This window comes from Bos indicus, chromosome 5 (genome assembly GCF_029378745.1).
Source record: "Bos indicus isolate NIAB-ARS_2022 breed Sahiwal x Tharparkar chromosome 5, NIAB-ARS_B.indTharparkar_mat_pri_1.0, whole genome shotgun sequence".
Taxonomy (NCBI): domain Eukaryota; kingdom Metazoa; phylum Chordata; class Mammalia; order Artiodactyla; family Bovidae; genus Bos; species Bos indicus.
Genome location: NC_091764.1, coordinates 90,602,929 through 90,615,648, shown reverse-complemented (window position 1 = coordinate 90,615,648; position 12,720 = coordinate 90,602,929). Strand labels below are relative to the sequence as shown.

At 38.9% G+C, this 12,720-nt stretch overlaps 1 protein-coding gene across 20 annotated transcripts in view; it reads left to right on the top strand.

Annotated features, from left to right (window-relative positions):
- PLEKHA5 (pleckstrin homology domain containing A5) overlaps window positions 1–12,720 on the top strand; it is a 260,287-nt gene that overhangs the window by 221,187 nt on the left and 26,380 nt on the right. For all 20 annotated transcript variants that reach the window (XM_070790011.1, XM_070789999.1, XM_070790013.1 and 17 more), the window contains 2 exons: window positions 1,143–1,223; window positions 1,359–1,508. In XM_070790011.1, coding sequence (XP_070646112.1) covers window positions 1,143–1,223; window positions 1,359–1,508 — 231 coding nt within the window. The remainder of the gene's footprint in view (window positions 1–1,142; window positions 1,224–1,358; window positions 1,509–12,720) is intronic.

The following is a 12,720-nucleotide window of genomic DNA, read 5'->3' as shown; positions in this document are numbered from 1 at the left end:
ATAGCGTGACAAAAAAGATTTCCTCTTCCTGTTCTGCCCTCCAAAATGACATCAAATAAACAACATTTTCTTCTTTTGCACTTAGATTCAATTAAATCCTCACTCCCTGATTTGTCCTCTTCCCACCCCACCCCCATAGTTAGCAGTTGAACAAATTTAGAATCATTTAAATGAAAATAAAGAGTATTTCTGATATAAAATTATGAAGGATTAGAGACAAAGTAAAACTGTCATCTGGAGAAAGTGTCAACCTCGAGAAATTCTGTCACTGCATCCTTTTGTTATTGCTGTTAATCGTGTTTTACATCACTAACGTCCTTATTTATATCTCATTCTTCCCTCATTTCTGCTGGTTTTATTCCGCTGAGCTGGACCTCCTTCTCATTTCAATGTATCCCATCTGATGTGGCTTGAGTTGTGTTGTCTAACAAAGATAAGGTGGTTACTTTAATAGATAAATGACAAAGAAAGAATCTCAAATTTCTTGGTTTCTTGTGTCATTATGCAGTAACACTTGGGATATATTTACTGTTTGTCCAGGGTTTTTATTTTCAGATATGTGATGAACTGGTTTATTGCAGGACCGAAGTCTTATTAAAGTGTTCTCTCATGTTTTATAATTAAAAAATTGAGGTATTATCAAGAATTTAAAACATTAAAATTGTTGAAAGTCATTTTTCTCCATTAGCAATGTTTTTACTTGTATTATTATAGTTAGAAGCAATTTTTTCTGAAGAACATAAAAGCATAATTTTAAAAATATAAAAAGAGAATCCAGTCTGTGTGTTAATTAAGGATTGCAAAAGTTACTTAAACTCTCCAGAAGTTTGTAGAGAAAATATCTTAACCACATTAAAATGATTTGCTGAAGTCATAGGAGACTGCCTGGTTACTAAGAGTATTTTGAATTGTGTAAGTTAAATAGTATGGTAAAAAATGCTTTTTTACTTTATATGCATTTTTTAAAGCGTCCTATCTCTGTATTCTATATTTTAATTTTTATTTTATTGATTGAAATGAAGATTGACCTGATAAGCTATTCCTTGGCTGTTTTAAATGTGAGGGGTTTTTTGGTTATGCCTAAATCCAATTACAGGAAAAATTAAAAACTGCTAACAAAAGACATCTTCTCTGTAACGTAGGCCAAGCTAAGCCGACTGTGTGAGCAAGATAAAGTGGTACACGCTCTGGAGGAGAAACTTCAGCAGCTCCACAAGGAGAAAGTAGGACGATTATGTTTATTATTTACAACTGATGTTACTTTACATGATGATTATCAGGACACTGATAACTGAAGTAGAAAAGAATTAATTCGATGATGCAGAACATTAAGTGTAATCATTTTTTTATTATAATAGTACACGCTTGAGCAAGCTTTGCTGTCAGCCAGCCAAGAGATAGAAATGAATGCAGATAACCCAGCAGCCATTCAGACCGTGGTGCTTCAGAGGGACGATTTACAAAACGGACTGCTCAGCACATGTCGTGAACTCTCTCGAGCCACTGCAGTAAGTAGCAGAGTTTCCTTCCTGGTAAACACCAGAATGGTATGCAGTTCTTTTTTTTTTTTTTTCTATTTAATTTATATCATTTTAATTGGGCTTTCTGTAGAATTTTTCTTTATTATTACAAAATTTTAATTTGTTGCTCTTAATTAAGACTAACAAAAATAAAGGGTGGTCTTTGTTTTTTTAATTAGTGGACCTTGTGTTCTTTGTGAAATAGTTTTACAGGGAACGTCAACACACCTGTTTATATATTATGAAGATGAAAAGTTCTTTATAATGTTAAAAGTTGCTGCTGTTAGGAAAATAAATGTCATGTTAGAATAATTTTTGGAAGGTGATAATTGGATTCATTGAACCAGCCGTTTCAATTAAAGGCTCCCGAGAAATGCTTTTAAGAAGCCGCCAGCATTACCATTTTACAGCTGCAGTGTGATCTAAAGTTAGATGATAGTTTTGAGTAAGAAATATAATTAGCAGAACCTTTAACCCATAGTCCAGTTACTTTATAATAAAGAGTCTCCTGGGATTACCAAATCTAAAAGTCTTACTTAAGAGTTTATAAATTGAGTGTTTTATGAGTTTAAAGAGTCTGCTTTAGATCCTATGACGTACTCATTTCTAAACATAGTAAGAGCACCTGCCCAGGCAGCCCTTTGAAAGGGAAAAAAGCCATCTGTTACAGAGAACTGCAAACACACCCCTGTGTGTACCTTCCGTGGGCTGTTTAGGGAGCAGCTACCTTTGAAGAAAGTCCTCAGACAGTATAACGTAACTAAGAGAGGTCTTTCCCAGCTGGGAAGCTACCAGACTCTCAACATGGCATCCATTCTAAACACTAAATTCACTTTCCAAACACAAACTACTTTTAAAGGAATATACCATGGTTTTATATAAATCATAACTTGGTTTTTGTGACTCTTAAGTACTTTATATTTAATATACCTATTCTTCCTGCCTGTCAGTGCAGGAGATACAGATTTGATCCCTGGGTTGGGAAGATTCCCTCCCTGGAGTAGGAAATGGCAACTCACTCCAGTATTCTTGCCTGGAGAATCCCATGGAGAGAGGAGCCTGGTGGGCTAAGGTTCATAGAGTCACACAGAGTCAGACACAACTGAAGCATCTTAGCATTCTTTAAAACAAACAAACAAGAGTGCTGTTACTTCCATTATCTTATCTGAGTTTCTTAATTATACACTGGCATATATAGATATTTTAAGAATTTAATATCCTTGCAGTTGTGATATCCTTGAAATCAGAACCATATCTTATTCACCTTTGTAACTCTAGCATTCAGCAAGATAGTATGTGCATTAAAAATGTGATAAATCGGGGACTTACTGATGGTCCAGAGCAATGCAGGGGATGTGGGTTCAATCCCTGATCAAGGAACTATGACCCCACATTCCGCGGGGCAAGTGCGCCTGCACCACAACGTAAGATCCTGCATGACACAACTAGGACCCACTGCAGCCAAATTAAAAAACTGTGATGAAGGAACTGAATGACTTACCCAGCGTTATAAAGCCAATCGAATGCAATGCCTCCTAGAGGTCAATTCCAGGTCTTCTATCCATAGCCCTGAAGCCTTAGATCTACATAGCTTTTTCTAATATCATCATAAATGTTATCAACAAGGAAGTAGTCATTTAGTGCATCAGTGACGGGTAGGATTTGGAAGAAAGGTGAAGTGAAGGGCAGCCCATACAGGACAAAACGCTCTGAACCAAACCCGACAGATGAGAATGTGAAGGGCATATTTGGAGAAGCAAGAAATAGAACTGAGTAGTTGGCTGGAGTCCAGGGTGGGAAATACGAGATAAGGAAGGGAAAGAGGGGTTAAGCTGTCAGTGCCAAGTTAATGAAAAGCTTGGAATTTGTATGACAATCTGAGTCAAATCAAAATTAAGTTGGAAACTATTTCACAATTTTGTGTCTGTTATAAAAAGTTTTAGAGATGTGTAGTGTTTAATTGAACTATTATTTCTTCCCTTATCAAATAGGTTTCGTAACTTAAATCTCATCTGTAGGCTCTCTCCCAAGATACCTCCAGTCCTGATGGAAGTTTATCAGATACGTTCAAAGAAATAATCATTTTTGAGTATCTCACTTTCTGGTTGTTATCACATATGATCACTTTCCAGGGATTTTTTTTTTCCTTTGCCTTCAGCATTATTCACTGGTCATTTACAGACCCTCAATGTGTTCTTCTAAGGTCTTAAAATGCATAGACTACAAACTATGTTATCTGTGCCTTTAAGTAAACATATTCATATTTGTAGCTTAGGGCTACAAATGGTTGGAACTCACTGGATGTTGACCATACTTGAATTATATATCTGCCAACAGAATCCCAAAGGATTCCTCTGGTTCTTTAACAGTTGATTTTGGGGCATTGGTTCCAATCCAGGTCCTGAGATATAAAATATATAAGGTATGATGTTAGGCTTCCATAGAGCAAAGCTTTGATCATCTCACCTGGTTGGCTACTGAGGTATTAAAACCAAGATTTAATACATGATAAACATGTAAAGCAGTGTTGCCTATGTGTTTAATTCTTGATGCAGCATCTCTTCTCTCTAAATCCTATCTAACACACACAAACACACACACTCACGCGTGAGTGTGCTTTAAAGCACATGATGTCTTTATGTGATCTCCTGGCCTCTGCTTCTTTTTTTCTTTGTTTTTAATTTTTTTAATTTTTTTAACTTTATTCTACTCCTTTTTGACCTAAGCCTAATTAGTGGGAAGGATTATTGTAACGGTCAGTTATCCCTTGAAAATTGTCAGCATGTTGCTGTCTTAGTTTGGGTTTTTTCTGAAAGCAGAGCCTGGGATGAGGACCTGGGAGCTGTTTCCAGGAAATGAAAGTGATGGAGGGAGAGAATGAGACGGGGCGGGGTGAGGGGAGTGGTGGGTAGAAGAGCCAGTGGAGGTTCACTGCTGAGTTGGTCACCACTGTGGAGTAGTAGGGACCCTCTGAGGAAAGGAGCTAAATATTTCTAGATTTCCCACTGAGAGGTGGGGAGGCTGGGCTGTCTCTCACTCCTTGGTCACAGTCGCCCCAGGGTCCTTAATTCACCGGCATGTCCAAAGCGCCCTAGTTAATTGACCATGAACACCGGCACACGTGGAGTTGGCCACAGTGCCTTGAAATCAGGTGGACAGAGGGCTAAGCATCTGCTCCAGTCACCTTGCTCAGGAAGTTTACATTTAGGCTTTATCTCTGATTGTAAGAGAAATATTCTCATGCTTTATTCATTCAGCAGTGTTGCTTTTATTCTTTCTGACAACTCAAGGAGCCAGATAAAGCAGATGCTCTTCACATACCTTAGATGAGAATTTAGGGTTCATCCAATAATGGTAGCAAAATATATTTGTATTTCTGTGTTATGTACATATATTATCCGGTTTGATCCCTTAGCAGATACTGTGCAAAATAGATGTAGTAATTATCTCCATGTTATTTTCATTCTCATTACCTCCACTGCACAGATGAAGAAGCAGCTCAGGTTCATAGAGGTTAAATGACTTCCAAAGTGACATAACCAATTAAAAACAGATCAACACCTAAACCCAGGACTTTTAAGATTTTTTTTTTTCAATGTGGACCATTTTTAAAGTATTTATTGAATTCGTTACATTACTGCTTCTGTTTTATGTTTGGATTTTTTTGCCTTGAGGCATGTGGTATCTTAGCTTCCCGACCAGGGATTGAATCCACATCCCCTACAGTGGAAGGTGAAGTCTGAACCACTGGGCCACCAGGGAAGTCCCTAGGATTTTTTTATTCTAGGACTTCTGTATTTTCTATTCCACTGTACTCATAGTAGTTACAGAATTTGTATTTTCTGAAACATGAAATCAAATCTAGATTCTCTTACTCAAACATCTATAGTCGGAATTCCATGGTTCAATCCTGGGTTTTGGCACCAAAGAAATACATGAACAAGTAAATAAAAATAAAGTTGGAATTTAAAGAAAACAACTATAAAGCACCCCAGTCGTCCTGAATCATGCTAGTAGATGGCTTATGCACTTAGCCATGGCAGAATAGTACCAATATATGAATAGTAGTAAACATTGTGAATATTTCTGGAGCAGTTTATTGGGTGCCAGATTCCATTATAAGTGTTTTCACACATAGTTAAGTCATTTAAGAACCCTTTCGCAGGGGTACTATTACTACTGTGTTAAAAATAGAAAAATGAAACAGAGAGATTGCCCAGAGTTACAGTGAATGAGCATTTTGTATAGACTTCCAGTAACTTTAAATTTATGTTCTAGACCAGATTCTGCATGGGAGGGACTTAAGTCATTGGAGACTTTAGACTAGAATGGATAAAGTTTAACGGGCTGGGGAAGAGGACAGATAAACCACCTTGAAGAGAAGCCTGCACTTGAAATATCTTCATCTTTCCATTCTCCGTATCACACAGAGCTACTGAGAATTATAGTTATAGCAAAATGTGATTTTTTTTAACGGATCTATTGACATACATGGATTGTCATGAAATACACTTTGAAAGATTTCATGATGTCTTTTAAATACACTGGTTGTTTCATGATTGTAATACAATATCCTAGAAACAGAGGCAGCCAGGGGTGATAAACCTCCTGAAATGCTGCAGTGGAAAGTACCCAGCAACATTCGTGAGGTTGGGGGAATCAAAAATCAAGTCTGAATCTCAGCAAACCTCAGCATCTAGCTATGAGTTTATAGGAAACATAGAAAACACAAGCACAAGCTAAACAATACCACAGGAATTCAGTTAACAGACTCTGCTGCTGCTGCTAAGTCGCTTCAGTCATGTCCGACTCTGTGCGACCCCAGAGACGGCAGCCCGCCAGGCTCCGCCGTCCCTGGGATTCTCCAGGCAAGAACACTGGAGTGGGTTGCCATTTCCTTCTCCAATGCATGAAAGTAAAAAGTGAAAGGGAAGTCGCTCAGTCGTGTCCGACTCTTAGCAACCCCATGGACTGCAGCCCACCAGACTTCTCCATCCATGGGATTCTCCAGGCAAGAGTACTGGAGTGGGGTGCCATTGCCTAGCATTGGAGAAATTCTACAGAACAAGTAACCCATTCTCTTCAACAAATAAGTAGCAAAGGAATAGACAGGGAAATTGTTACAGTTTAAAATATTTTTTAGGACTTCCCTAGTGGTCCAGTGGTTAAGAATATGTCTGCCAATGCAGGGGACACAGGTTCAATCCCTGGTCTGGGAAGATTCCACAACTACTGAGCCCTTGCTCTAAAGCCTGTGCTCTGCAGCAAGAGAAACCACCACAGTGAGAAGCCCAAGCACCACAACTATAGGGTAGCCCCTGCTGGTCGCAACTAGAGAAAGCCCACACAGCCATAAAGACCCAGCACAGCTAAAAATAAATAAAATGATTTTAAAAATATATTTTAAAAGAAATACATGTGTGTGCTCAATTGCTCAGTTGTGTCTGACTCTTTGAGAACCCGTGGACTGTATGTAGCCCTTCAGGCTCCTCTGTCCATGGGATTTTCCAGGCAAGAATACTGGAGTGGGTAGCCATTCCCTTCTCCAGGGGATTTTCCCAACCCAGGGCTTGAACCCAGGTCTCCCGCATTGTAAGAGGATTCTCTACCATCTGAGCCAACAGGGAAGCATATTAGTTATTAAAATTCATTAGAATTTGTCTGTTTATCTTTTTCATTTTTGTTCCTTTTCTGAAGTGGTTATAAATGAAACAATATAATCTCTGGTACTTGCTTTGAAATGATCCCATGGGGATGGAAAATGGATTCTATAGATGAAACCAGATTGATCATGTATTGATAACTTTTGCATTTGGGTGCTTGTTGGCTACATTTGTTTATATTTGGAAATTTCCGTTGTATATATCTAAGGAGGATTAAAAAAATAATCCACAAAACTGCTAACAAAGGGGGAGCATATTAGATCTTCTTATCTTTTCTTGTGTTCTATTCTACTTTTATTATTAGAAAAATTCATTATGTCTTCAATTTGTACAATAAAAAGCAACCATTTTCTTTGAGATGGAATATTATTTTGTTTCAAAGAGAAGATTAGAGGAGAAACTAAATATATGAGTTCAATATTGTAACTAGCCAGTAAGTTAAAGATTATAAGTAGCCAAAAAAGTAAAATGACTATAATTATCATAAACTAGATATTTAAAATTAAGGTAGCTCCATAATCATACCTGATTTAGTTGAGCCTCACTTTATATAGTTTGAATTTGTCCCTTGTAACATCTTTTTAAGTTTAAAAAAGCCAATATACTAGTTATTATTAGATAGTATAATAAGATATGTTATGTGTTTAGTAAGTAGTGATTTTTATCTCTGATGCAGTTATATACTAAGGTAAGTATAAAATCATTTAAAATGTTATTTTTTAAAAAATTATTCAAATTCTAAACACATTGTTAATATCTATGCCAAGAAATCCCTACATCCTGAAGGTAAAACTGAAATTACATTAACTTTATTTTGATTGATCTCAAAAATCAACTAGTTCTGACACCCAGTTCACAGAATTGTTATCATTGGGTTGTAATGGTCAAAATCAATATTTTGTGTGCCTAATCACCAAAACATAATGGTAAATTTAAATTGTTATTTGCTGTTTAGTCGCTGAGTCAGGTCCTACTCTTTTGCAACCCCATGGACTGTAGCCTGTCAGGCCCGTCTGTCCATGGCATTTTCCAGGCAAGAACACTGGAGTGGGTTGCCATTTCCTTCTACAGAAGATCTTCCTGACCCAGGGATTGAACCCACAACTCCTGCGTTGCCGGTGGATTGCTGAGCTACCAGGGAAGCCAGATTTAAGTACTGCAGTATTTTAATTTTCCAAGGTGTAGTTGTGGACCTTAATCTGTAATATTTAAACATGAAGAGTTATTGGAGCTTAAGAAGCTAATTTTGTTGTTGTTCAGTTGCTATGTCCAACCTTTTGCAACCCCATGAACTGAAGCATGCCAGGCTTCCCTGTCCTTCACTGTCTCCCTTTCCTCAAACTCATGTCCTTTGGGTCAGTGATACCATCCAAGCATCTCATCCTCTGTCGCCCCCTTCTCCTCTTGCCCTCAGTCTTTCCCAGCATAATGAGTCGGCTGTTCGCATCAGGTGGCCAGTGTCTTGGAGCTTCAGCATCAGTCCTTCCAGTAAATATTCAGAGTTGATTTCCTTTAGGATTGACTTGTTTGATCTCCTTGCTGTCCAAAGGACACAATGGAAAGACAAAAAGAAGCTAATAATTACAATTTCTGTATTACTCCCTCATCTCTATTTTGAAGCAAAATCTACTGCCAATTTCTTATGCTTTTTTTAATAAAAAGTAGAACAGTGGATTAACATTTCTTAGATTAGAACTCAGGAACACTGCTTGAGAGGCAAACCAGAAGCAGACCAGTCTATTAGCTCTAAGCATAATGTAATAAATAACATTTACATTCATGTGTATCATACTGTGTAACTATTCCCATGGGTAGATTCTGTTATAAATTGCCATTGGTTCTGGACAAGGAAAGGAAAGTTCTTATTATATTAAAAACTTGGAAATGAATCATCAGTCTTAATCCCTTCTTAATAAAGCCCACACTATGTTGCTGCTGTGGCTCTGTAGTTACATATTAAAATTCTCTTTCATCTCTTTTTGGTAGTCTGGGTTTCACTGCCTCTGAATGTTGCAGACCTACTTAAAGTTTGGGTTTTTTCCCCCTACAGTAGCCAAATCTTATCTCAGTATAGACTGTAAAGAAGTAACCACTATTAAAATTTACTTGTTCCATGCCGTAAACTTAGACGGAGTCAAATTTTAAAAAAGTTTTCTGCCATCCTTGTAGCAAGTCCATATAGGCACATGCACTTTCTTTTTAAACCTTTGTTAGAGTAGAACATTTTCTCAGAAAAGTACACAAATTAACCACACAGACGTGGCCAACATCCTTATTGAGGCATTGCATTTTAATGGGATGCTTTCTTCTCCATGACTGCCTCCTCCCCCAAAAAAGTGACTACCTGACTTTTAAACTGTATATTAAGTTTGCCTGTCTTGGACTTTGTTAAAGTACAACCATATAGGATATACTATTTGGCTTCTCTTAACATTATGAGGTTCATCCATGTGGTTCTAAATCACAGGATTTATCTCATCCTCTTAACTATATGGCTTGAAAAGTCCAGGTCTTTATTGAAAGCACTGCTGTGTTTCCTGACTTGTGCCTGTGATTTTAAGATAATTGTATATGTGCAACTCATCACCCCTTTTAATTGCCTTAGTGTACCTAGATATTATCTTCTTGACAAAAAATGCTAATGTCACATTTAAAGATTTTAACCTTGTACTCGGATAAGCCACTAAACTCTTTAATGAAATGCTTGGCCAGGTGTTGGGAGGACTGGTATGGGGCCAGTGCTTTCCTGTTGCTGGCTGCTTCCTATAGACTTGTGTTATTACTCACACGTAATCATGCTGGAGGAGCCCAGAGGGAAAGGCAGAAACAGGTACAGCAGGATAACGGCACTGGTACAGTGGAATGGCAGGACTCTCCAGGTTAGGGAAATTCAAACTATATTGTGTTTCCTCACCCCTAGAATATTAGTAAGGTAGGCTGCCTGTAGATCTGTTTTTTATGTGAAGGACAAGAATTCCTCACCATTCTAAAATATTCTCAGATTTAGTTGCCTCTGTAGCAGTTTGGGGCTTCCAAGGTGGCCCAGTGGTAAAGAATCTGCCTGCCAATGCAGGAGACACAGGAGATGTAAATTCAGTCACTGAGTCAGGAAGATCCCCTGAAGGAGGAAATGGCAACCCACCCCAGTATTCTTGCCTGGAGAATCCCATAAACAGAGGAGCCTGGTGGATTACAGTTCACAGGGTTGCAGAGAGTCAGACACAACTGAGCATCTGAGCACACACACAGCAGCTTTGGTCTCCCTCTGAACTTTTCTACAAAAGAGGTTCTGTGTCGGCCTGGCAATGCCATCTCCTTACATTATTGGACTGCCACTGAGTCTGTGCAGTTCAGTCTCTGAGTCGTGTCCGACTCTTTGAGAACCCATGGTCTCCAGCACGCCAGGCCTCCCTGTCCATCACCAACTCCCAGAGTTTACTCAAACGTGTCCATTGAGTCAGTGATGCCATCTAACCATCTCATCCTCTGTCATCCCCTTCTCCTCATGTATTCAATTTTTCCCAACATCAGGGTCTCTTCCAGTGAGTCAACTCTTCACATCAGGTGGCCAAAGTATTGGACTTTCAGCTTCAACATCAGTGCTTCCAATGAACAGCCAGGACTGATCTCCTTTAGGATGGACTGGTTGGATCTCCTTGCAGTCCAAGGGGCTCTCAAGAGTCTTCTGCAACACCACAGTTCAAAAGCATCAATTCTTCAGCACTCAGCTTTCTTTATACTCTAACTCTCACATCCATACATGACTACTGGAAAAGCCATAGTGTCGACTAGACGGACCTTTGTTGACAAAGTAATGTCTCTGCTTTTTAATATGCTGTCTAGGTTGGTCATAACTTTCCTTCCAAGGAGTAAGCATCTTTCTTTTTTTTTTTTTTTTAGGAGTAAGTGTCTTTTAATTTCATGGCTGCAGTCACCATCTGCAGTGATTTTGGAGCCCAAAACAATAAAGTCTGCCACTGTTTCCACTGTTTCTCCATCTATTTGCCATGATGTGATGAGACCAGATGCCATGATCTTTGTTTTCTGAATGTTGAGCTTTAAGCCAACTTTTTCACTCTCCTCTTTCACTTTCATCAAGAGGCTCTTTAGTTCTTCTTCACTTTCTGCCATAAGGGTGGTGTCATCTCCGTATCTTAGGTTATTGATATTTCTACCAGCAATCTTGATTCCAGCCTGTGCTTCATCCAGCCCAGCGTTTCTCATCATGTAATCAGCATAGAAGTTAAAGAAGCAAGGTGACAATATACAGCCTTGACATTCTCCTTTTCCAATTTGGAACCAGTCTGTTGTTCCATGTCCAATTCTAACTGTTGCTTCCTGACCTGCATACAGGTTTCTCAAGAGGCAGATCAGGTGGTCTGGTATTCCAGTCTCTTTCAGAATTTTCCACAGTTGTGATCCATGGCAGTCAAAGGCTTTGGCATAGTCAATAAAGCAGAAATAAATGTTTTTCTGAAACTTTCTTGCTTTTTCGATGATCCATTGGATGTTGGCAATTTGATCTCTGGTTCCTCTGCCTTTTCTACAACCAGCATGAACATCTGGAAGTTCACGGTTCATGTATTGCTGAAGCCTGGCTTGGAGAATTTTGAGCATTACTTTGCTAGCATGTGAGATGAGTGCAATTGTGCAGTAGTTTAAGCATGCTTTGGCATTGCCTTTCTTTGGGAATGGAATGAAAACTGACTGTTGCCAGTCCTATGGCCACTGCTGAGTTTTCTAAATTTGCTGACATATTGAGTGCAGCACTTTCACAGCATCATCTTTTAGGATTTGAAATAGCTCAACTGGAATTCCATCACCTCCACTAGCTTTGTTCATATTATGGCATCCAGTTCCTTCATATCATGGCATCCGGTTCCATCACTTCATGGCAAATAGATGGAGAAACAGTGGAAACAGTGCCTGACTTTATCTTTTTAGGCTCCAAAATCACTGCAGATGGTGATTGCAGCCATGGAATAAAAAGACACATACTCCTTGAAAGAAAAGTTATGACCAACCTAGACAGCATATTAAAAAGCAGAGACATTACTTTGTCAACAAAGGTCCGTCTAGTCAACACTATGGCTTTTCTGGTAGTCATGTATGGATGTGAGAGTTGGAGTATAAAGAAAGCTGAGCACTGAAGAATTGATGCTTTTGAACTGTGATGTTGGAGAAGACTCTTGAGAGTCCCTTGGACTGCAAGAAGATTCAACCAGTGCATCCTAAAGGAGATCAGTCCTGGCTGTTCATTGGAAGGACTGATGTTGAAGCTGAAACTCCAATGCTTCAGTCACCTGATGCCAAGAGTTTACTCATTGGAAGAGACCCTGATGCTGGGAAAGATTGAAGGCAGGAGGAGAAGGGGACAACAGAGGATGAGATGGTTGGATGGCATCACTGACTCAATAGACATGAGTTTGGGTGAACTCCAGGAGTTGGTGATGGACAGAGAGGCCTGGCGTGCTGTGGTTCATGGGGTCGCAAAGAGTTGGATATGACTGAACCATTGAACTGAATTGAACTGTACT